The 27,723-nt window shown below is 35.4% G+C and overlaps 1 protein-coding gene across 2 annotated transcripts in view; it reads right to left on the reverse strand.

The window, feature by feature from the left end:
• actn4 (actinin, alpha 4) overlaps positions 1–27,723 on the reverse strand; it is a 120,671-nt gene that overhangs the window by 6,201 nt on the left and 86,747 nt on the right. For both annotated transcript variants that reach the window (XM_056473098.1, XM_056473097.1), the window contains exons 9-20: positions 25,344–25,436; positions 24,663–24,893; positions 24,234–24,381; positions 22,458–22,608; positions 21,012–21,120; positions 20,792–20,932; positions 19,354–19,536; positions 17,032–17,166; positions 15,150–15,329; positions 13,821–13,967; positions 11,873–11,953; positions 6,836–6,994 (exon numbers count right to left, since the gene is read on the reverse strand). In XM_056473098.1, coding sequence (XP_056329073.1) covers positions 6,836–6,994; positions 11,873–11,953; positions 13,821–13,967; positions 15,150–15,329; positions 17,032–17,166; positions 19,354–19,536; positions 20,792–20,932; positions 21,012–21,120; positions 22,458–22,608; positions 24,234–24,381; positions 24,663–24,893; positions 25,344–25,436 — 1,758 coding nt within the window. The remainder of the gene's footprint in view (positions 1–6,835; positions 6,995–11,872; positions 11,954–13,820; positions 13,968–15,149; positions 15,330–17,031; positions 17,167–19,353; positions 19,537–20,791; positions 20,933–21,011; positions 21,121–22,457; positions 22,609–24,233; positions 24,382–24,662; positions 24,894–25,343; positions 25,437–27,723) is intronic.

Here is a 27,723-nt window from a genome sequence, read left to right on the forward strand (position 1 = left end):
CTACTGTACTTCAACACTTGTGTTATATGAAGAGCGGCACTGACCAACTACAGTGAAATATGAGCGTGTTTATCTGTTTCTGATGGATCTACTGTGTGAGAAACTCTCATGTTACCCAAAACATTCAATTGTTGTCATCTTCTACGCTTGCAGTGGAGTTTCTGTCTGATCATTCATATTTGTGTGCTTAATTATATTTTTGTAAAGCATACAAGTGCTTCTTTATTCCTGTTGTAAAGTAGCTTTATTATCATTTAGCTTTATAAAGACTGGTCTCTTGGTAGTTCCTGAAAAAAACACTTGGAGTTTCAATGAGATGGTTGTATATTTGGGGCTGGATGCTTGGCCATTTCATCTTATCCAATATCCATTGGGAGGGTGCAAATGGACCTGTCAGATGAACGCCGCTCACTTAATGTTAATTTTGCAGGATCACTGTGCTTATCATTGGGTGACAAGCTGTTATAATACGCTGAAAGCATTATGTAAATAATATATATAAAATGTAATCAATATAACTTCTTTCTAAAAAACAGCAACAAACTCTTACCGCATCGGATGTCAGTCCCCTCGCTGTAAATGCACTCCTGTTTTTTCAGCAACCTCGATGCACGCGCATCCTGAATGTTTACAAACTGGTAATTGTCTATTAGGTAAGAGAGAAGTGTGAGTTGATCAGGCCAACCTCCTCTCTCAGCTAGGTGCACATTAGTTCTGATTACAAGCTCAAATTTGAGGATTGTAGTGTCATAATGATTATCATAGAGTCAATATTCTACATCCTGAAAGTTAACCTTAAGGTCATGAGACCCTTCTCTTGTCATTTGGTCATGCTTGAGGGTCAATATTTTACCTCCTGAAATTTGGAGAAAGTTAACCTTAAGGTCATGGGACCCATCTCTGTTCATTTCGTTGTTTGTTGAGCGCAACTGGAGAAAAACAAAAAAATAACCCATTTCTTACATGGTACTACTTAATAATTCATTCATTCAATTTTCTTCAGCTTAGTTCCTAATTATTAGGGGTCGCCACAGCGGAATGAACAGCCACCTATTCCAGCATATGTTTTACACAGCGGATGCCCTTCCAGCCACAACCAAGTACTGGGAAAACACCCACTCTCACATTCTCACACACTCTCATACACTACGGCCAAATTAGTTTATCCAATTCCCCAATAGCACATGTGTTTGGACTGTGGGGTAAACCGGTGCACCCTGAGGAAATCCACGCCAACACAGGGAGAACATGCAAACTCCACACAGAAATGACAACTGGCCCAGCTGGGACTGGAACCAGCGACCTTCTTGCTGTGCGGTGACAGTGCTAATCACTGACACACCGTGCTGCCCTAATACGTAAATGAAACCAAAAAAACACACGGCTACAAAATTAAACTGCACATAAAAATATAATAAATAGACAAAACATAATATTACACAGCACTGTTACACTTTATAAGAATGGTTTCTGACTATAAGTAATGATTGCAGCGTCCCAATTCGCATACTGTCCGTCCTAAATAGTATTTGAAAGTAGAATTAGTATGTCCCAAATCGTAGTATGTTGAAAAGAGTATGCCAAAGGTTCCCGTTTGGTTTACTATTTGCGGTACAAACTTGAAGTGTAGAAGCGTCCATACTCTAACCGCTGATATTGCCTACATTACATTACGCGTTGGACGTGAATTTGATTAGAACTACAAACGCGGCAGGTGAAATGTGTAAACAAACTACAAACATGATGAAAGGGCGAGACCAACCGGTATTTTCAAAAAGGGTCTGTTTATACATACAGACCTTTCCGGAAAATTGACGGTAATTTTCCAGAAAGGTCTGTATGTGTGAAAAGGGCTATTAGTGACTGACTGTAATGTAATTTACTATAAAAATGTGATTTATAACTCTAGACAGTTCTATATAGATGCATTAGTTGCAGAATTGTAAAGTAGTTTAAGGATTTAAATGCTTTTAATTGGATATTACGTCATTCAATGCGACTACGGAGTACAGAGTAAAAATACTTAATGGAGAACTTACGACCTACTAACTACGGTTTGCCTTAGGAACATGTGGTGCAGCCAAAGTGAGAACAAATTTAGTTACAAACTAGCTAGTAGTCACTAAGCCCCTATAGTGTGGACTTTACGTTTTAAGAAAGAACTTGCAATCAGCTGGTACAACCATACCTTGGAGATTGGCTAAATAGATTCAGAAATTATAAAACTCACCTGTTTAACTCTAGGTTACTTGTAAAATGAGCCTATTCCCAAAAAAGTGGAGTGTTTTTATTTATTTATTTTTATCTCATGTTGTAGCCTCCAATGGGATTATATGCAGCCAAAATGTAGGGGTGCTGCTAGCAATTTGGCCCCTGTTAAACAATATTTGAGATTGGACCACCTGCTAATACTATTAATACTGATAAAGCAGATCTCTAGAGGCACCCAGAGTGTCTGGGGCCATACAATCGTCTCAACTTGCCCTTTCCCAAATGGCCTAGATGAAGCAATCAAGTCCCCTGTCATAAACCTATTTGGGCTAACTACATGGAAACTAAGGACAAAATTAGCTGGGTCCCCAGATATCAGCCCAGGTGCAACCCATTTGGGCCTCAGATGGATCTGTTGGCTGGTATGTGTGGTCATTTGCAATATAGATTTGCATATACAGCGTGTCAGTTAGAGACTTCAGTTTGCGGTTTGTGATCTGAGATGGTGTGATTCCCTACACACGCAGTACTGCAGCTGTCCAGAGTGCTTTCAGCCGTCCTGCAGTGAAATGAGGTGAGGATTGAGGTGGAGATGGAGTTTCTTTAGGCTTCTGAGATGAACGTGTGCCAGTTTAAACATCCCAGCAAACATTTTGTGTTTAAAGTCTGCATCAACTGGAAGCTACAACCATTTTTAAAAGTATTATGACACAGTACCTATAGAAACGAAGTATTACAAGAGAAAGAAGTGGACATAGCTTGTTTTTTTAACATACTGCAAGCTGATTGGATGTAGTAAATTAGGCGTTTCAATAAGAAAGATCTCGGGGTGGGGGTGGAGTTATTATAGACTCCTCACCATTTCTGTTTGTTGTCAAAACTGACAGCTGGAGGGGCGTGGTTAAGTATGTTAGCCACGCCCAATACCTCAAATAGACCTAAATCTGAGAATTTACCTGAAAACAAACAGGAAGTGCATCTTCAGATTTTAGATTTCAAGGGCAAACTTTTTTCTTAATGACATGCACAGATGAATTGTTCACCACAAAACTAGCAATGAGCACATACAAAATCAGTATAGTTAGCTTTGATTTCATGTGTACTTTAATAGATGTATATGACAGATGTCCAAACACAGACATATCAGCTAAAACAAGCTTAATTTGGGCTGTCAGTATGTTGCCACCCAAAGATTTATAGGCTTATAGATTTATGCGCAAAACTGGAATATCACATACAAATCTGTGAATAAAGCAGCATTTCCATCCAATAATCAATGATGTATGCTAAGCTAAGCTAAAAGTGCTCCTGCCAGATCAGGGGCCGGTTGCACCAGCAGTGCGTACGTTAAAACGTAGCCTAGTTGTGACTTAAAGGGACTCCAAGTTACAACTTATGCACTACTGTTTTTGTGTTGCACCACTGAACTTAGTTTAAACATAACACTACGTTTCAACAAAATATTTACAGCAGCACCCCCCCCCCCCCCATGTATAACAGTATAAAAGAGACAATTAGTTTACATCGAGGAGCTCGTAATGATAATGAAGAATGATCTCCGTCCACTCTCAGCCTTAATTTCCTCACAAATCTCGCATTTGTTTTAGGTTTCATTTTCTTTCCATCAGTTAAAATGAGAATTTATTTATTACTGAGTTTTTCTTCCTGCTCTTTTCTCTTTTTCTTTTATATGTAGGATATAAAAAAGTTATTTTGCGTGTATTCACGGCTCGTGATGCAGGTGTGTGCATCGTCTTGTTATTAGCCCCTTTCACAAAGTAATACTGGTAAATCTTCGGAAAATTACCGGAACGACTTTACCGGTAAATTAAAAAAAGTGCTGTTCACACAGGCGAGGACGTTCCAGAATTTTTCCGGAAAAGACCATCCATTCCCAAATACCAGGAAATTCTGACATTTTTAACCAGAAATGAGCTCTAAACAGCTGCGCTAGTATTTATAAACATTTAACTACATTACAAACTCTGTGGATAGATAAGTATTGTGAACAACTTCAATGAAAACCACGCTTGGTTATCAGCTAAAACAAACTTAATTTGGGCTGTCAGTATGTTGCCACCCCAAAATTTATAGGTTTATAGATTTATGCGCAAAACTGGAATATCACATACAAATCTGTGAATAAAGCAGCATTTCCATCCAATAAACCAATGACAACAAAATCGTCACTTCCTGATAAGCTGGCGGCAAATATCAAAAATAAAAATACATAATCATTTAGATTATTGTATAGGAAATGTTTATTGCAATGGAAAATGATTGTAGTGTGAAATATGGTTGAAATCAGGAATTTTAGATAGATAGAACTTTTTGACAGCATTAAACATGCCAGTTGTGAGTTAAAAGTGAAAAAATCAAAAAGAAAAATGGATTTTGCTGCTGTATGAGAAGTTAATAAGAGTTGTTATTTATTAAATTACCCATTAATTGTATTTTATTAACGTCTACCCCAACCTTAACTCAACCCTTTAAAAACAGTAATTATACCGAGTATACTGAAAAACATTATTCAAAGATGATTCCTTGCATTTACTCAATTTTTTGTTGTTGAGTGGTTGTAAACAATTTATTTGGGTTGAATTTAAACAAACAAATTAAGTTGAACATTATTAAATTTAATTTGTTTAAATTCAACACAAATAAAGTGTTTGCAACAGTTTTGCAGGCAACACTTATTTCAGTATATAGAGTAGGGAATAAAAATTTCCATTAATCTTTATTGATTTATTTTATCATATATACACTTATCAGCAATAAACCACAGGTCCTCACACTACAATACTTAAGAAAATCATATCTGGAACTGTTTTTTTGAAGCAGCTCGTTGATACCCCTTTAAAAAAAATGTATTAACAAGAACCAGCTTGTACAGATTTCTTATACAACAAAATCACTTTACATTTTCTTAACAAGAATGAAATAAATAAATAAAAAGAAAAACACAGAGGAGAGGGTACATAATTAGCAAATTACATACAAATATTTAAACACATTTTTCCAATTTTAGTTATTAACAAGAGTTATTAAATGCACTTTTACTACAGGAAATGCATATATACAAACATTTTTATGCAGAAATGTTAAAGGAGGAGCACATATTAACTGTTTTAATTGTTTTCTATTTTTAGACTTAGAAATCACTCTTATATACATTTGAATCTCTTTTTTCTAGAACCACTAAGAGAGGTTTGATTTTGGCCAACTTGGATTCATATAAGTGAAATTTACATAATAATAAAATAAAGATCCTTAACATAACCCAAAATCACATGCTTATAAGACAAGGAAAATGATTTTAAATTATTACGAGCAGTAAAAGCTTCAACATTAATCCAAAAAAGTCGAGTATATTGGCAAGACCAAAATAAATGTGAGATCGTTTCATTAAAGCTTTCACAAACACAGCATTCTAACTCAATATCAATTTTAAATTATTGTAGAAATAATTTTGTGGGATAAACTCTATGAAGTAATTTCAATGATATTTCTTTAGCCTTATTTGTAATAAAACATGTTTTGAGGTATAATGACCATATTAGGTCCAGTTTACAGTGACTAGTAAAGGTAGTAAAATATAAGTGTGGTGCATTTATAATTGATGTGGACGAGAGGATAGACGTTTCTCAAACCTCACTCTGAATAAAACATGAAGTTTGTTTGTTTTCTTCTTATAAAGACTCTTCTGACAGACGGTGCTTAAGGTATTTCAGATACACGGCGACTCATTTACATGTATGATGTCACTTTCTGAGTGCATTTCTGCATACGGAGTCAGCAATTTTTTGCTTTTTTCATGCATTTATCATGTCTTCATTCATCCATTTGTCAATCGATTCATCAATAAGATGGGTTATTAAAGATATTGTTCCAGTAAAAAACAAAATGGTATAGATGTATTTTCTTTTAAGATCAAAGATCTAATTTTGTGATTATTAGGCTTAAATCCAGAGAAACAGATAAAACCGACTAGGTCTGTTCAGGGCTAGGACAAACAGAAAGCGCTGATGTAGGCAAAATGGAAATTTTGTATTTTGCGATAAATTCTGTAAATGTAAATAATGTTCCTTCATTAATCAAATAATTGATTAACTAATATTAGTCCATTCCCTGCTGAAAAATCCAGCTTAAACCAGCCTAGGCTAGTTTTAGCTGGTTGACCAGCCTGGTTTTAGAGGGGTTTTGGCCATTTCCAGACTGGTCTTAGCTGGTCAGGCTGGAAAATGACCAGCTAAATCCAGCTAAAACCAGCTTGACCAGCCTAGTTTAAGCTGGACATAGCTGGTTTTGGCTGGGCTCCCAGCCTGGCTAGATGGTCAAGTTGGTTTTAGCTGGTCATTTTCCAGCCTGACCAGCTATGATCAGCCTGGAATGGTGGAAACCAGCCTGGAAATGGCCAGTATATATATGTATGTATATATATATATATATATATATATATATATATATATATATATATATATATATATATATATTAGTTCTACTGGTAACAAGGACATTCTCATGTCACACCTATGTGGTGTAAGCCAAGCTCCTTTACTCAAATTAGAGAGCTGATTGAAAGGCACTCAAAGAAAATCTTTAATGGACATCTTGAAAACCTCACCTTGTCTCCAGCCAGGATCTTAAATGAGGCGATGACCTGGTCTGCGGTGTCTGTGTCGGTCGTTTCCCTTGACATGAAGTCGATGAAGGCCTGGAAGGTCACTGCTCCACTGTTATTGGGGTCAACAATGCCCATGATACGAGCAAATTCTGCATCACCCTGAAGAACAAAGGCTAGAGGTTAACCCAGATAAACCAGAGAGCCGTGGCCATAAATACAGTCACAATGCATAATATTGAATCTGAAGGAAATGAAAACGAGAAGTCGGTTGCAAGAAAACTTAATTTTTAAATGATTTTTCAGTGGCCTTGTTTATACCTGGTTCTAAGGTGCGTTTTGGTTGATCAGTGGTGGTGTCAAACATTACTTAAATAGTAAAAAAAAAAAATATGTACTTTAACTTGAGTACATTTTTATAGAATTTTTTTATGCATATGATTGGACAAGAATCACGAGACTGATAATTCTACTTAGCCAACCATTTTTTCTTGTCTATAATCATTGGTTTAGTAGAATCATCAGTCCAGTGAATCTTGTCCAATCAAATTGTGCATTGAAAATTTGCAGACATTAAATGTGTCCAAGAACATGTAAAATCGTTAAACGCAATGACTGAGACGGTTTAGATGCCTACCTACTGTACTTTGCAATAATTACAACTCACTACAGAATATTACGATTTCAAACATATGCAAAAATTGCATGTGTGCTATTAGTGCTGCGCTACCAAAATCATCAAACACAATGACTGTCAGACTTTTTAGATGCCTACTGTATGACTTTAATCTTAATAACTAAATGGACTACAGAATGTTACGTTTTCAAACACATGCACAAATTGCATGTGTCCTATTAGTGCTGTGCTAGCAAAATCATTAAACACAATGACTGAAACTTTTAGATGCCTACTGTATGATGACTTTAGTCTTAACTAAATGGACTACAGAATTTAACGTTTTCAAACACATACACAAATTGAATGTGTCCTATTAGTGCTACGCTAGCAAAATCATTTAACACAATGACTGACAGACTTTTTAGATGCCTACAGTATAACGTTAGTCTTAATAACCAAATGCACTACAGAATGTTGCGTTTTCAAACACATGCACAAATTGAACATGTCCTATTGGCGCTGCACTAGCAAAATCGTTAAACACATTGACTGCCAGACTTTTAGATGCCTACTGTATGATAACTTAAGCCTTAACTAAGTGCACTACAGAATGTTACATTTTCAATCACATGCACAAATTGAACGTGTCCTATTAGTGTTGCGCTAGCAAAATGATTAAACACAATGACTGATAGACTTTTTAAATGGCTACTGTATGATGATTTTGATCTTAAACAATAACAATGCACTACAGAATGTTATGTTTTCAAACACATGCGCGAATTGCACTGCAATGGCAAGTGTTCTATTAGTGCTGCACTAGTAAAATCATTAAACACAATGACCGATAGACTTTTGATGACTTTGGTCTTAAACAAAGACCGATGACTTTGGTCTTAAACAATAACTAAATGCACTACAGAATGATACGTTTTCAAACACATGCACAAATTGCATGTGTCCTATTACTGCTGCACTAGCTTGTTTTTCAGACACTCGTAGCTTGTTAGTGGTGGTTCAAAGTGCATAACCTAAGCGTTAACATATTGACAGCTACATGTAGATTTATGCTTCTTAAGTTACACAAATTTCACTCCGCATGTAAAAGCTTCAACCTGCTTTCTATTGGCGTATTATAGGTACATACTGTATATATCAATGGGAAATGTGTTAAGTTAAATTAATCTCACAATTTACATTTATGGTACATGAATGGCAAATAATTTAACTTTTTATATGACATTAATTTGCATGCTGTAAGGTGTAATACGTTTCACAGCATAACCCTCACTACTCTAGACATTTTGAGTAGTATTTACCACAGAAACTATTACTCGCACAATTATTTGGCAAGTAATAGTACCTTAACTCAAGCATGATTTTTCAGTTGTATTTCCACCCTTGTTGATCAGAACACATGTATATGAGGGAGAATTGGTTTACACCTGGTGTTTTATTTCACATCTTTTGTCCTCTTTCAACCATTGTCCTGATTTCTTTGTGAAGCAAGCCTAAACGTGGGTGTATATATGGGCGTTTTCTGATCTTCTGTTCTAATATTACAAAAAAGTTTGAACGCTTTACATTCAAGCAAGAATAGAGATGCATCTTAATACCAGGTATGAACGGAGCCATTGAGGTCAATGCTAACTTTACATTTGCATACATTCCCGTTTTCATTTGCATCAAATAAAATATTAAATCTGTTTTGACTAATAGCTAGTAGAATCAACTGAGTAATCTTTTTACAGAAATTAGGGCTGCACAATTGATCATTTCAGCATTGATATCGCAATATGTACATCCTCAATAGTTAACATTGCAGGATTGAGGTAGGTTTATAGATGACCAGGAGCACAAGACATTATAATGTTTGTAAATTGTAATTATAAAGATTTTTTTTAAAGAAAAAATTTTACTTTTTTTTTTTATTTATGTGTTACACTCACTGGCCACTTTATTAGGTACACCTTACCAGTACAAGGTTGGACCCACTTTTGCCTTCAAAACTGTCTTAATCCTTAGTGGCATAGATTTAACAAGGTACTGAAAATATTCTTCAGAGATTTTCATCCATATTGGCATGATAGCATCACGCAGTTGCTGCAGATTTGTCGGCTGCACATCCATAATGTGAATTTCCCATTCCAACACATTCCAAAGGTGCTCTATTGGATTGACTGACTTCTGGTGACTGTGGAGGCCATTTCAGTACGGTGAACTCATTGTCCTGTTCAAGAAACCAGCATGAGATGATTTACGCTTTATGACATGGTGTGTTATCCTGCTGGAAGTAGCCATCAAAAGATGGGTACACTGGTCATAAAGGGATGGACATGGTCAGCAACAACTAGTAATAATGGGCCCAAAGTGTGCCAGGAAAATATCCCCCACACCATTATACCACCATCACCAGCCTGAACCGGTGATGCAAGGCAGGATGGATTCATGCTTTCATGATATTGATGCCAAATTCGGACCCTACCATCTGAATGTTGAGACTCAGACCAGGCAAAGTTCTTCCAATCTTCTATTGTCCAATTTTGGTGAGCCTGTGTGAATTGTAGCCTCAGTTTCCTGTTCTTAGCTGACAGGAGTGGCACCCGGTGTGGTCTTCTGCTGCTGTAGCCCATCCGTCTCAAGGTTGGACGTGGTGTGCATTCAGAGATGCTCTTCTGCAGACCTCAGTTGTAACGAGTGGTTATTTGAGGTATTGTTGCCTTTATCAGCTGGAACCAGTCTGGCCATTCTCCTCTGACATCAACAAGGCATTTGCGCCCACAAAACTGTCGCTCACAGGATATTCTCTCTTTTTTTGGACCATTCTCTATAAACCCTAGATATGGTCGTGCATTAAAAAAACTCCCAGTAGATCAGCAGTTTCTGAAATACTCAGCCTGTCTGGCACCAACAACCATGCCACATTCAAAGTCACTTAAATCCTCTTTCTTCCACATTCTGATGCTCAGTTTGAACTGCAGCAGATCGTCTTGACCATGTCTACATGCCTAAATACACAAAGTTGCTGCCATGTGATTGGCTGATTAGAAATTCGCATTAAAGAGCAGTTGGACCGGTGTATCAAATAAAGTGGCCAGTTAGTGTATATCCTATGTAGATGCACTCTAAAAAGTCATCATAATGTAATGTACAATTATACATTCTCTTTAAATAGGGCTTATTCACTTCTTCAGGTGAAATTCTATTTAATATTGCAACATATAATCACAGAAAAATCAAAAAGTCATATTTTTTCATTTCATCATGCAGCCCTAATATAATTTACAAAATAGATATAATAGCAAATTATGTCAGACATGTTTTTTTTAATAGCAAGCAAAAGCAGGAGTTGAGGAGAAACTGCGTCGCAGTAGATTGAGAAAGGAGTTAGCAGTACCAGGCTGTTCCCAGTGGAAATGAGCAGAGCGCGGAAATCATCGCTGTCCATTATCCCCGTGCGCTTCTACAGTTTGCAAAGGGGAAGGATGAGAAAAGGAACAGAAGGGATGCATGTAGAAAGCAGAGAATTTGCAGGATGAATAAATTGTCCTCAAACAGAAGAGAGGAAGGGGGGTTGATGGAGGAATAAGATGTGTAAGAGAAGGAGGGAAATTATGGCGAGGACAAAAAGGAAAGAAAGAGGAAGCAATGAGAAACAGTAAAAACAAAATCAAAGCAAAAACCTTAGCTGACCTGCAGAGGGCACCATTTCAAGCAGCAGCACAACAGATGAGTGAGGGAGTTAGTGAGTGATGGAGTGAATGAGTGATGTAGCGCGCACACACACAGACACAAATACGTACGCATATATGGTTTACAAGGACTTTTATATCGTTTTACTACATGGGTGTAAACCACATACTCCACCTCTATCCCTAAACCCAACCCTAACAGGAAAACACTGGCAAATTTTGAATGTCAAAAAAACCCATTAAGTATGATTTAAGCATTTTGAATTATGAGGACGCAAGGCAGGTCCTCGTAAACCACCTTAATAGACTAGGTCATACCTTTGTTATTATACAATTTTGTTTGTAAACCACATAAACCTGCCCACACAAATGTATATATGGTTTACAAGGACTGTCCTTTTAAGCATGTTCTTTTATTCCATAGGTGTCATGTATTTTATACTGCAAAAACCACTTATTATATGGCCTTAGCATACTGTATATCAACCCTAAACCCAACCATCACAGGGCAAATTCTGAATGTAAAAAAAACCCATTCATTTTCATTATGCATTTTGAATTACGAGGACACAAGGTATGCCCATGTAAACCACCTTAATAGACTGGATAGACTAGGTCATACCCATGTTTTATATAATTTTGTTCATAAACAACATTAGCTTGCACACACACACACACACACGCACATACAAAGCTGGCAGCCTTTTTTTCCTCTGTCTGCGCTCGTACCTGCTTGTCATTTTCAACGTCGTAACCCAGACTGATCAAGCAAGCCTTGAACTCCTCAGACTGCAGGAGACCACTGTGATCCTGTGGTCAGCCAATCACAACAAGAGGCCGACGGGGATGGACCAATCAGAGCATGCAGATGGAGAATGATGGGACCGAGACACAATGACACAGCATGTGTGGGATGAAGGCAGTGGCATGACCAAAGAAAATGGAGACAAAACATTGTGAACGTCAGACACATGGGCTGATGGCAAACAACTAATGAACAGTAGCTATGACACAGTGAATGACCTGACTGCTTAGACACTCAACTCATGATATTAGAGAGCTCTTATGAAAGCAATATATCCAGCCTGATCTCACAATGAAATGGTACCATTTTACATATTGTCAGAAACGTGGCTTTTATATCAAAACTTATAAAGAGACACACCCAAACCCCAACCCTCATTGGGTGAAGAGTAACTCATCCTAAAATGTACAAATGAGATTGTACATACTGTATGAAGAAGAATTAGCCACTAAATGAACAAGTTATGAATTGCCATGAGATTGCATTGATATATCTAGTCTCTCTCTAAGATGTACATAAGGCCCCATCATAATTTCCCTTCCACTAGACTATATTTACATATTGGCTACAGGTGGCACACTTCAGCTCAGAGATATTTGACACACAGTATATTTCAGATGTTTTCCTTTCCATTAGTGCCAGCGTGAATGGAGAAAATGGGGCAAATATTAAAACAAGAGCAAGCAAAACTTTAAACTGAGGTCTATTTTTATTACGGCTCAAATTAAACAGTCATTCAGGCTGACACGAGCTGCATAGACTAAATCCTCCATGTTCTTCTTAATATGGATATATTTAATGCTCTGTCCTGAGTATTTTCAATGGCATGGTGCTCAGATCTCTTTGCGAACATAGATGTATAGGCTCATCAAAAGTATCGATTTTGGTACCAGAATTTTTAAAACGTCCACTTCCTGTGCACATTTGAGCACTTAAACACCGCTGATTGGCCATTGTGTTCATATGCTCAACAGAAATGACTGTAATTGGCTGTGAAGGTCATCTTTGAACATCAGTGTTACATTTGTAAAATTTCTGAACTGATTGGTACCGAACTTGATACTTTAGACAACCCTAAAGTCTAAAACACAACATACAAACCCTAAGCAACAGTTCACCATCATGTCATTTCAACTAGACTTCCTTTGGTTCATAGAAAACCTTATGTTAGGCTCTCAATTTTTTTTTATATACTGTACACTAGTGCAGTCCTGATGTGCCAACTTTCATTCAATACCCCAATGCTTTATTTATTTATTTTTTTCATATGTGAGAGAACCATTTTTCTACACTGCCAACCTTAGTCTTAAAATACTGTTTATTTTACCTTTAAGGCCTGCTCACACCAAGCATTATAAATATAATGGTAAATATAACTGCGTCCAGACTGATAAACGGTTCAATTCTTTAGTTTTAGTTTTCATTCACCGTTAATTCCCTTGTATGCAGCATCTGATCCATGAAGAGTTATTTAAAAAGGTATTAATCTAATAAAGCTAATTTAGAGATCATAGTCAGTGTAGTGGAATAAAAACAACAAGCTATATTTCCTAGCATTTTCAAAGGATGCAACACAAAAGTGCTGAAACTAGATACCTGAGGTCCTTTATTTTTGCTGGCCTGGCTTGCATAATTTACATATATCTATCATTCTTTCCAATAGTGTAAGCCAGTGGTCCCCAACATTTTATCGCCGCAGACAGGTCACCGCTTGATTTTACCGCAGACTGGGGGTGGTCAGAAGGTGGGCATTCTTGGGGCTTTTTATAGTTATCGGGCTTGGTGTGAACAGGTCTTTAATCAAGTAACTCCAAGTCTAAATTTGTTAAGTTAAATTTAACACGCAGTCAAACATGTGAATGAGTTCCTGACCTTGTCGAAGTGATTGAAGGACGTGCGGTACTCGTGAAGCTGCTCCTGGCTAATGCCTTTAGCATCGCGGGTCAGAACCTGGTTCTCGATCTCATTAATGGTGCGGGCGATTGTAGTGAGGAGTTGCTCCCAACCAACACGAAGATGCTGTAACAGAGACAAAGGAAATGAAAAAAAGTCAAAAAAAACAAGTCAACCAGGAATTGTCAATGAAACCTGGGTTCCCCCTCAAATACCCTGACTTTTATTGACACAAACATCTGAATTTGCTTGATCTATAATGAATAAATATTGTAATATACAATGTTTGTTGTGTCAATCTCTAACATCTGGAATTATAAAAAGATTGCTCATTTTTTGTTTATTTTTAATCTTTTTATTGGTCTTTTGTATGACAAAAGTAAATGTTGAGAGAAGTAAACAGTAATATATTGCCCATTGTTAATCCTGTCCCCTAACCCCTATTTTTTAAAGAGATTTTAAAGGTTTTGTTGGTTTTGATGATTTAGATTGATGTATCAAATATGATGTAGCATGCTTTAAGACTGCACAATATTGAAAAAATCTGATATTGCAATATTTGACTTTTCACAAGATGGTTTGAATAGCATTATTTGATGGTTTCCTGTGGAGTCTAACAATATTCATGAATTAAGAGTTTTTCCCTTAAAACAAGCTATACTATCTACCAGTGGGGTAAGTAAAAAAAATCTTGTTCTCTCTTTGAAATGTAGATATTTGGACTAGAAACAAGACAAAAATTATAATAAGAAAAAAAACATTGTTGCAATAATCAAATCATATATATTCCATATAAATTAAGTAATTAAATACAATTCTGTGACTCCTGCTCAACTTTAATTCTGACTCAACATTGCATATCTTGATGCACACATTGCGATATTGATGCTAAATCAATATATTGTGCAGCCCTAGTTTATATAGTCTTAAGGTAATAAAAGGTAAAGAACTGATTGTAAATTTGTGCACATTTTCACTACAGCCTGCTGACGGCATTTGATCGCTGGTTGACAGACATGTGGCAAAGGAGTAAAACGACAGTGAAAAATAGGCTTATCTTAACAACAGGCAAAACACATAAAAATGTGCAAAACACAGTTCAGGAAAAATATATTTTGATAAATGGGAGGTAAACATGGCAAACAAAAACCCCTTATAAAAAAACAATACCTGAATTCCTGGAATAAACCTATTTCAATGACAGGAGACCAATTTCCATGAAATTCCAAAAATCACAAGACATATGACAACCCTGTCTGTGTTTCCCGCATAGATTTGATGATAAACATGTATTTTGCATATGCATACCTCCATAGTGTAAGCGGTGTACTTGTTGTCAAAGATAAGTGCTTCCTGAATGAGCTGATGGTCTCCCTCCAGTTGGTCGATGTTGGGTTTGTATTCGATGATGCTCTGCTCGTACTGGCTGAGGTGGGTCAGCTGATCCTCCAGAGTTCCATTCATCTCAATAGATATCCGGCCAATCTCCTGCAAACATCACAACGTGGAGACACGGATTAAATCTCTCTTCACCACAACAGTTACAGTTATACATGCAATTCAAGAAGCAGAAATTGGACCAAAGGAGGATAGAGAAATAGAGCAGATCACTAGTAACTCGAGTGTACTACATATAAATCAATGTTCTTCACTCATTTTCACTGAGAGGACATAAAACCACCATATACTAGTAAATTATGAAAACAAACCACATCTATTAAAGTGTAGTCTGAATAAATGATTTATTAATAAATATGTATAATGTATGTATGCATGTACATTATGTATAAATATAACAATATTAATTATAACCAGTGTCGATGGACTTGTTTTTTTTTTTTTTTTACTTGTGACGCAACAAGATTCCAGCAAAAGTTCTGTTTGCACCAAAAGTGACGCAACATGACAGAAACATTTAAATACCAACCACTGCACTCTCAACAAAACTGACTTTCAATCCAATTAATGCATATTAAACCTCTTTAACATTATTAATGGGCTGCCGAGTCACAGTTCTGACTTTCATTTTCAATTCGTCTGTTGGTGATTTTATTTTCAGGATCTGAGGTGAACTATCTGCTGCTATCAGTAGTTTGGCAATAAATGTCATGTAAAATGGTGTTTAAACTCACATTGGGAGCATTTAACACTCAATTAAGCACATAATCAGTACCTGAGGTGATCATTCTCATTGTAGTATATGCTCTTGTTTTGCTGTGACACTGTGGTGTCAAGTAACATATTACAAATACTCAAATTACTGTAACAGTAGTTTTTCTTGGGAATTGTCATTTGCTAAGTAGTTTTTAAAAGGTGTACTTTTACTTTCCCTTGAGTACATTTTAAGTGCAGTATCTATACTTCTACTCCACAACTTTCCTTCAACCTACAGTCACTACTTTATTTTTTTTCTTGTCTATGGTGATTGGCTAAAGAAGAGAAATCAGTCCTGTGTTTCCAGTCCAATCAGATCACAGATAGAAAGTAAATCGCATTATACTGAACAACCTCAAAGCATGGCCATTTTATAAATGCAGCAAACCTTTCGGAAGCATTAAAAATGTCCAAGAATGTCCAAAATGGTTAAGACAAAAATCCCTTTTAACATGGAAAAAAATAGCTTTTATTGCATGCTGTGGTGCCAAATGTTGTCAAGTGTTGTAAGGACATGGTGTAATCCTGACAGTGTTAAGTAACTTGAACTTTAATCAAGTAGGAAAATTAATTTGTGCTCTTCTCAAAATGAGGCGTTTGTGGTGTTTTAGTACTTTAAGTTAAAGTGACGTCACATGACATCAACGAATCAAGATACTTAGGATATAAAAAAGGCCTTCATGTCATTTTCTTAGTGTTTCTTGAGGTAGTTTCTTGCTAGTTACAACTAAAGATGAACTAAAGATGACATTTGATTAATAAATATAATATAAAAAACAAACAAACAAACAAATTATTAGATAAAATAGATCCGATTTTTAACGTTAACATGAAACATGAAAAATGCCCAATGATGCTTTGCTGAATATGTAGGTACATACAACTAAACAGTATGTCGAAGCAGTATATGTACAACATTTAATGAATCCACAAAAACCAAGTAATAAATCTTACTTCAGTGTTGCCACCCCTCATAACCTCATGCCAACCCATAAATATTTTTTTAGCTCAATCCCTGAAATCGAGGCAACTATACCTCCATCTTATTTTGGATCCATGGCCCGATCATGTTGGCCTGGTTGGCAAACTGGCGTCTGAGATGATCATTGGACTGCTGACGGGTGAGTTCCTCCTGTAGAGCCTGATCACGCTGTGGAACCAGTTGCTGCACCTGCATACAGACAGGACAGATTACATCAACAATGCTGATCCTTAACAACTACACCCACAGATCTGGCGGAAAACCATTTTCCATATTTATTGTGTAATATTTTTCGAATCCTGACATAGGTACAGGGTTTCATCTCCAGTGGTCTCAAACTCAATTCCTGGCAGGTCACAGCTCTGCATAGTTTAGCTCCAACCACCTCAAACTCACACTGGCTTAATAGTCTCTAGTAGTCTTGAACAGCTTGATTAGTAGGATCAGCTGTGTTTAATTAGGGTTGGAGCAAAACTGTGCAGAGCTGCGGCCCTCCAGGAATCCAGTTTTAGACCCATGATGTAGACCATTGTGAATTCATTTTCATAATTATTCAGGGCTAAATGCTAAAGATATTTTCTAATTGCCTAGTTGGGCCAATGGAAAACATTTTGCCTTATCAAAACATATCTAATTTAGCTATTTCTTAGCCACATATTTTAAATATTGTGTCAAAACAAGCAAGATCTAATTGTACATACAGACTTTTATTTCCAACATAGCTTTTCCTTAAATATAATGCACAAGTTTTGAAAACTATAATATATTAACTATATGCACAAGAGTCTGTACAGGTCAGTGTACTCACCAGGTAGCTAGAAATACATGGAGAACTTATAAACAGATGTTAATGTTAACAAATATATTGGTAAATTCAGTTAAAAACTAAACGTTTCTTAAGTCTTATTGAGATGCATTGTTGGTTATTGGATGAATGTTGGCCCGATTGAGTAACTTTACATTTAAGACCTGTTTATAATTTAAGACCTACAATACAATATTTCAGTGAATTTAAGACTTTAAGGCCTAAAATTTTGTTTTTGAAATGTAAGACTTTAAGACCCTGCGGATACCCTGTAGATATACATAGAAAGTCACAATATAACAAGTAATAATCATGGCTACAATACAAAGCACCCTATATCCATCATGGAAAACACACACAATACCAATCAAATGATTCATTTATTAAGGATATATGTTTTGTATTGGAGTTAGGGATGTTCCAAAACAAATTTTCTCTTCCCAATACGATTCTGATATCCAACCAAATCACCCAGGCATATGTCTCATTGAAAAAAATGGTATTAAATTGATTTATGGTTTCAAATACTCACCAATGCCAGAATTAGTTTTATCAAATAACCCTAATAGGAGTTACTATTACTTCTTATATTACCCCAGTGATTGGTTTGCATTAGTGATATTCATTGGTTGTTGTTTCCTTTATGATGCTGTGAATTTCTTATTTATGTTTTAATGCCATATCAGCAGCAGCATTGGCTATATTCATGGCAACACGTGTAAAGCATTCTATATATAATTTTATAATCCTAACTCTTTCTTAATAATCAAGGGTCACTAAAAAGGGTAACACTTAAAAGGGTGTTCATAAGACTGTCATAACTTTATAATCATGACATGTCAGGAATGTGAATGAGATTTTATGCATGCTTATGACAACTGTCATTAAGAGTTACTTGCTCGGTTATGACATTTTAAATGCAAAGATGACATTGTGCGTTATGACAACTTAACATCAACAAATACTTTACAACTTGTTTTTGTCTGTCATAGGAACCTGACATTAGCAAGACAACAAAGCTTGTCATAAATCTATCATAAACATGATCGCCATGAAGCCATTATAATTATTTCAGGAAGTTTATAACAGCGTCATTACCTCTAAAGTGGTACAAGGTGAATTTATTAATAAATTGTCATTAAATGTTAATGATACCCTAATAAAAATGATTTGGCAGCGTAATGACACTTTTAATAAGATATTTTAATGACAAATACAGTTTATTCCACTGAAGAAGTGATCAGAAAAACATTCAAGACACAATCATAACAGCTTTTTGACGATCATGTTTATGACAGATTTATGACGTATTTGCTTATGTCAAGTTGTCATAACAAACAATGTCATCTTTGCATTTAACATAACATACCGTAACTGTGTAAATGACACTTAATAACAGTTATTATAAGCATGCATACTTATGAACACCCCCTTCAAGTAAAGCATTACCAAAATAAGTCATAAGATATCTAATAAAGGTCAGAAGAATAAAACGTTACACAAATAATCACTGAGCAAGTATAGATAGTGTGATTATTTGTTTGTCATTCTTAAATATAAACAGGTCGTACCTTCTCCCACTTCTTGTCAATGCTCTGCGGGGTGATGGTGGTGTAAGGATTGTTTCCAGCCAGTTTGATGCCGTTGTACTGCGCAATTTTCTGAACCTCAGCCTGGATGGCCTGGATAGCTTCCCGCTCTTTATTTGCCTCTGGAAGAGTCGATTTGAACTGCTCATGAGCTGTTATCAGGCCCTGAAGAAAGAGAAAGGTGGAGTTATGGCCCGTTTCCACTGAGTGGTACACTTCGGTATGCTTTTATGGCCGTTTCCACTGTCAAAAGGCGCACCAAACTGCACCATATCACTTTTTTGGCACCCTTTCGAAAGGGTACCAAACACGAGAAAGGGTACCAAAAGGCAGAGCTAGACGCGCAGCTGAACGCTATTGGTTTACAGAAATAAGTCATTCGCTTACGCAACAAGCCAGAATGAAAACAAAACACCCGCCATGTTTAAAATACACAGCCAAGAGATTACAGCGTAGTAATATATAAATATAATAACGAGCCATGGTCGACCCGGGCTCAAACAAACCTCGTCTTCATCTTGATGAACAGCCACAAATCCAAAAAGAAGAGCAGATTTACCCTGTGCCCCTTAGTTTTTTACAAGCCAGTCTGAAGCACGAGCAAAAGTATGTTTTAAAGTTAATTAAGAATTGCAATTGCAATGTAAATATTATCCCACTTGCTTTTTGAGTGAGGTCTTACACTCCAATGATTGGTCATTGTTTTCACCCGCTCAACAGAAAGGACTGCGATTGGCTGTAAAACTGTCAGCGATGTTCACCAATGAGTGACGCTGGTAGAACATCCATGGTTACAGTTTACACGCGATGGAGAAAACTCACTACAGCCACACTCGTGTCTGAATCCACAAGTATCGCTTTAACAGCTGAGAGGAGAGGAAAGGTTACCTTTAATTAGTGGTTTCAGGTCTGAATGTGGGATTTTGCACTCCCTAACTCCTCCTCTAAGCGCTAGGGCTGATCGATTGTGGGAAAAATCATAATCGCCATTATTTTGGTTGTAATTGCCAAATAATTAAATAAAAAAATAATTGTAATTTGGTTGTAATATATATATATATATATATATATATATATATATATATATATATATATATATATATATATATATATATATATATATATATATATATATATATATATATATATATATATATATATATATACACACACACATACATACACTTGATTCACACTGATTTCAATGTGAATACGAGTTTTGGGGGAAAAATTTGGACTGCTGGAAACACATAATAATCATTTTATCTCAATGAATAATTTTTTTTATCATCATTGGATGCAAAGTTGAAATCAAATTGAATTTTGATTAATTGCGCAGCCCTACTAAGAGCTGTTTTAAACACCATTTGAAAGTCATTGTTAAATCAGATGATGAAGAAATCAAAAAGCTTTGCTCTACCTGGATCTCATCGATGTTGTGCACAATGAACATGTCCTGCAGGTCCTCCATGGCGCCCTCCATCCAGTTGTTGAATGGTGCCGCTCTTTTGGCGTACTCCAGGTAAAGTTCATCAATAGACTCCAGCTGTTTCTCTGTCCTCTGCAGACCACACACACAGTCAGTTGGATAAACACTATGAATATGCCAGAAAGGTGTTGTTGACAGAAAGTGTGTGTACCTCCAGAGACTCTCTGCGGTTCTGTGTGAGGGAGCCCAGAGCATCCCACTGCTCACAGATCTTCTGACAGCGTGCATTAACACTTGGGGAGTCGTAGTAGTCCAGCTCACTAACATACAGAAACAAAACAGATCGAATTTCAACCACTAAAACTAGGAATGTAATGATACGGAAATTAGGGCTGATATGAGAAGCAGAAAACCAATATATAAGCTGATAAATATGAATTTATCAACCCTGACTTAAAAAACTGATGTCCTTGTGTTTGTTTCACAGACAAAAACTTATGCACAAGTGGAAAGAATGCTTAATTTAATCTGCTTTAAAATTTCACTCTATTTTTTATAGTAAAAATAACAATAACAAAAGGATAAGCCTTTATCAGCCATCGCAAGTATGTCAATCGAGGTACATTAGGCATCATTAACTAAAACTTTAAGTACCAACTTTAACACTTCAATCTTATTTTACCAAAAATAGAATCTGAATAACCTTAAGAATGATAATATTATGCTGTTTTAGAATCATTATTGGGGCGACACAGTGGTTAGCATTGTGGCCTCACAGCAAGAAGGTCGCTGGTTCGAGTCCCGGCTTTTGGCATTTATGTGTGGAGTTTGCATGGTCTCCTCGTGTTGGCGTGGGTTTCCTCTGGGTGCTGCGGTTTCCCACAGTCCAACACATGGGCTATAGGTAAATTGGATTAACTAAATTGGCCGTAGTGTGTGTTTGTGTGTGTGTGTGTGTGTGTGTGTGTCTCCTAGTACTGGGTTGCCACTTGAAGGGCATCTGCTGTGTAAAACATATGCAGGAATATTTGGCGGTTCATTCCACTGTGGCGTTCCCTGATGAGTAAAGGGACTAAGCCGAAAGAAAACGAACGAATGAATGATCAATATAGTGGAATAAAAAGATCTCAAAATGACAATAATATCGCTTAGCGCTACAATTTCTGTGACAATATATCGCACAACAAAAATTCCTTATGGTGACAGGCCTGTCTAATTTATTTAATCGTACAGATAATGATACCATAAAAAAAAGAATGCATATATCGGCCAACACAAGTATGGTCACAGATGCATCAAGAATCAACATAACCTCAACTTCCTCAAGTACTGACTTTAATATTTCAACCTAATTTTCTCATCGGAGAGAAGACGATGGCATAAAATAAGCAATTATAGGTATTACCAACACAAATATGGTCATCAATAAATTAGGCATCTTTATCTAAAGCTTTCTCAAGTATGAACTTTAATATTTAATCCTTATTTTCTTATCAAACCAATAATGCTAACATCTTTAAGCACCTATCAACTGATACAGATATGGCCACCGATGTATCAGGCATCACAAACAAACTTTCCACCCATTTGGTGCTGAATTCAACACGTTTTCTGTGTTATTATTGGTTGCCTCTATTTTAGTTAGTCTTTTCCTCACTTGAGCTCCTGTGCAATGGCGGCAATCTGCTCCACTCTGTCCTGGTGGGCGGCGAGGTCACTCTCAAAGGCCTCGTGTTTCTTCAGGAGAGCTTTAATCTCAGACAGAGATGCGGTTTCATAGTCCTTCTGTGTGAGCATGGCTTCTTTACCTAAACACAAGCAGACAGAGAGATTAACATCTACACAGATTTCACACTTTTGTTTATGCACCGATATAAACAGTTTGCAGCGATCTCAATTTGGTTGGCTGATACATGATTTTTTTGGGCAGTGCGATTTCCAGATACTGATTTATTTTTTTTTTCAGATTACGAATGTCTCCCTAACTATAATTGACAGCATATACAAATAAAAATATACTTTTATGAGATATTTAATCATTAAAAATTCATTTGAAATATTTTTTTACGTTTATAAAATGTTAAAAATATTCATTATTAAAATAAACATTAGCAAATAACGAACTTTTTCTCTATTTTAGTATTTTCACAAAAGTCTGAAAATGATCAATTATGCTTATAAGATGTTTGGATTAATATTTGCATGCACAGTTTTGTAGTATTATTTTACATATACATTTTTACACAGTGTGAAAAACTTCCAAGGCGACAAAATGTTCTCATGCTGCGAGTGTGAGCGCTAGCATATTTATCCTGTCATGGTTCACACTGTCAGCTGATATCAAAATGGACTGGCTGGAATAGGCCAGAAAATTTGCCAGTCCCCTATTAGACCAATGCAATGCTTTTTAATGCGCTCACCTAACCTCAGTGACGCCATTAGCTTCACTGAGTGCACTGTGTCTGACAATGCAAGTCTGAGATATGCAGTCTCAGCTTGAAAATCCAAGCTTGCATCCAGATACTATTGACTACTTATGTTTGGTTAACAAGTTTACTTTCATGACAATCAAAACACATCCAAAAGCAATGAAACACCCATCAAGCATGTAGTTTACAGGGTTTCTACTCTCAGCCAAATGTCAAATGACTTTAACTTGGCCTACAATGAATGGAAAAACAGGGTGCTGTTGTGCTTCACGAATTTAATTGCCATTATGAGAGCAACAATTTATAGTTTACTTCAGATTATGAATAGAAATTAAAAGAACCCAGAGCACTAACACAATGTCTTTGAAGTGATCATTCTGTTGACAAAGACCTTGAAATTCCTGAAATGATTGGCTTAATCAAGTGATACAGCCTGGTGACTGCATTTAAAGGAAGTGATCACCATTTGATGAATGGGAAAGAAATAAAATGGCACTGAAAAATAGCCATTATATCATTATTATTATTATTATTATTATTATTATTATTATTATCATTATTAAGACATTAAAAACAGTCCGTTAAGCTGTTTGATGTTGTAAACTGAAATTCTTATATTATTTAACTTTTTAGGTTTAGTCATGAACACACTGATTTGTAGAGCAAGTAGTTTGACCGTGTATTGTTACTAGTCATTTCTCCAATAGGCAACTGAATCTGCATTTCTAAAACTTCACAAAAACTTCAACACTGCAGAATAAGGTCAATAATTTATTAATATTTTTAATAAATTTAACATTTGAAAATTTAAACTACAATTTGAGAAGTGAATTTAAAATGACAAACAAAAATCCCTCATATTTCTTGCGTTAGACAAAAAAAAAATAAAAAATTATATATATATGTATATAATGTATATATCTGGAATTGACATTTTAAAATTCCATGCTATTCCAGAAATTGCATGAGGCCTGGGAACCCTGAGTTAATATATGCATCCATACCGTCTGTCCAGCCCTCATGGATGGCTGCTTTCTGACGGAACTTTTCTGCAAGATGGTCAAGTCTCTCCAAGCGACGGATCTCATTCAGGAGCCACTCTTCATAGCCTTTCTCTGCCCCTTCCAGTTTGTGCCAAGCACCATTAATATCCTAAAGATGAAGAATAAACTTATCAGGTACAGTTGAAGTCAGAATTATTAGCCCCCTGTATATTTTTTCCCCCAATTTCTGTTTAACAGAGAGCAGATTTTTTTTTCAACACATTTCTAAACATAATAGTTTTATTAGCTCATTTCTAATAACTGATTGCTTTTATCTTTGCCACAATGACAGTGCATAATATTTGACTAGATATTTGGATTATACTTTTCTGACTGGTACTGAAGTCTTTGTACATATACCCCATTGCACATCCATCATATGTTTCTTACCGACACCATGCGTCCTTCAGATGGCATGAAGGCCGGTCGGTTGCTCAGACGGAGTTTGGTCTGCAGCGTGTTGAAGTTGATCTCTAGCTGACACTTCTCCTGAACTTTGGGTGGTTTGTGAACGCGGCGGTAATCGCGGAAGTCTTCCAGTTTCTGCTGCATTTCTGCCATGGTTTTCTCTGGAGCGCGGTTTTCCAACCATGGGATTGTCCTACGAATCCACTCCAACAGCTGTAGGGAAAAAAAAACACATGCACAATGAAAGATGATTACAGGTTTAACAGAAAACACAACTGAGAAATTAAAACTAAAACATTATGGTTATTTTAAATGTGCAGTTGTAGTCAGAATTATTAGCCCCCCTGTATATTTTTCTGCAATTTCTGTTTAACGGAAAGAAGAATTTTTTTCAACACATTTCTAATCAGAATAGCTTTAATAACTCATTTCTAGTAACTGATTTATTTTATCTTTGCCATGATGACAGTAATGACGTCTCAAAAAACGCTGATGATAAACGCAAGCGAAAACCGTCCCGGTGTGTCCGAGCCTTTAAACAGCATTCTGGAATATTTATAAAATAATTAATTTGACAGTAGGCCTATATTGCTTCATATTTAACACATTTAAGTCTACATAAATAGCACACAAACAACAAAACATTTTTTGTCTTGGACTCACGTCGCTGGCCAGTTTCTCATAGTCCTCCATCAGGTGCTCGTTTTCCTGATTGACCGCCAAAACCTTGCAGATACGATTGGCTGCTGTCTCAGCCTATCAAAGAAAGGGACAGATGCAATCGTGATACAACACATCTTTCTAAATGTGAAATAGTTTTAATACACTCTAAAAAACAAACATAAAAAACAACAACACCATACTGTTTACTACACAAATATATAGTGTATACCGTATGTTCAAAAGCTGTACGATACAGTATACACAATACACTTCGTTCATGAAGTTTTCAGATCTACTAATGTCAAGATGCTGCTTTAGTTTACACTAACAAATGGTTTAATGGATTTGGTGGGTTTAGCATAAAGTGCCTTAAAATTACATCCAAACACACGCAAATAAAGTATTGAGCACACAATGAAACAAAACTCCATGTGTTGTTAAGTAAACCATGTGCTATGCACACAATAACATGCGTCAAAACTAGTCAAACGAAAAATAAGATTCGGTTAAACATCAACATTACTTGTACTTGTAAGCTAACTATAATACTATTCCATGCAAAACCGGTTAGTTTCTGTGTAGTAGCTGCAAAAAAAATCCACATGCTTTTGCAAAAATCAAATTTACATTCTCCATTTTTTTTTAATACCACCGGTGGACGATCTCTTCAGGGCTCTTTACAGCTTTAACTAACACTGAAACACAGAAAGTGTTCAAAACGCTGGTGTGAAATGCTAAAGAACATTTAAACAATCACGGTGAGAAACTTCTGGCTTCACTTCACATGGAAAACAAAAATCAATGGGTAGTTCTACATATACTGTATCTAGCAGCACTAAAGCTTCACAGAACAGCTCAAAACTAGAAACAAATATCAGTGTTGGGGGTAGCTAGCACTAAGTAACTTAGTAGATTGACAGTAGCTCAGCTATTATTGATGCAATGTAGCTTTTCCAGCAGCTAGCTACTTTTGTTTTAATATTTTTTAACATTTCTTTTTTGGTAAACCTGCATATGAAGGACGATTTCTGCAAAAACAATAAATAATTAAATACGTAAATATATAAATGAGTAAATAAATCCATACATTCCTGTATAATTAAAACAATAAATATATAAATATGCACATATGAGTAAATAAATCCATAAATTCCTGCATAAATAAAACAATAAATAAATATGCAAATAAATGTATATAAAATCCACAAAATTCCTGCATAAATAAAACAATAAATAAATATGCAAATAAATGTATATAAAATCCACAAAATTCCTGCATAAATAAAACAATAAATAAATATGCAAATAAAGGTATATAAAATCCACAAAATTCCTGCATGAATAAAACAATAAATAAATATGCAAATAAATGTATATAAAATCCACAAAATTCCTGCATTAATAAAACAATAAATAAATATGCAAATAAATGTATATAAAATCCACAAATTCCTGCATAAATAAAACAATAATAAATATGCAAATAAAGGTATATAAATCCACAAAATTCCTGCATTAATAAAACAATAAATAAATATGAATAAATGTATATAAAATCCACAAAATTCCTGCATAAATAAAACAATAAATAAATATGCAAATAAATGTATATAAAATCCACAAAATTCCTGCATGAATAAAACAATAAATAAATATGCAAATAAATGTATATAAAATCCACAAAATTCCTGCATTAATAAAACAATAAATAAATATGCAAATAAATGTATATAAAATCCACAAAATTCCTGCATAAATAAAACAATAAATAAATATGCAAATAAAGGTATATAAAATCCACAAAATTCCTGCATTAATAAAACAATAAATAAATATGCAAATAAATGTATATAAAATCCACAAAATTCCTGCATAAATAAAACAATAAATAAATATGCAAATAAATGTATATAAAATCCACAAAATTCCTGCATGAATAAAACAATAAATAAATATGCAAATAAATGTATATAAAATCCACAAAATTCCTGCATTAATAAAACAATAAATAAATATGCAAATAAATGTATATAAAATCCACAAAATTCCTGCATAAATAAAACAATAAATAAATATGCAAATAAATGTATATAAAATCCACAAAATTCCTGCATAAATAAAACAATAAATAAATATGCAAATAAATGTATATAAAATCCACAAAATTCCTGCATAAATAAATAATTAATAGTGTGGGCAGGTAAATAAATGCAAAACATTAAATTAAAAAAATGCTTAAATATAAACATGTGAGTTAATAAATCCATAAATTCCTGCATAAATAAAACAATAAATAAATATGCACACAAATTCCTGCATAAATAAATAAATAAATAAATAATTAATAGATCAGGCAGGACAATAATTAAAGTACTCGAAT

Source organism: Danio aesculapii, chromosome 15 (assembly GCF_903798145.1).
Source record: "Danio aesculapii chromosome 15, fDanAes4.1, whole genome shotgun sequence".
NCBI lineage: Eukaryota > Metazoa > Chordata > Actinopteri > Cypriniformes > Danionidae > Danio > Danio aesculapii.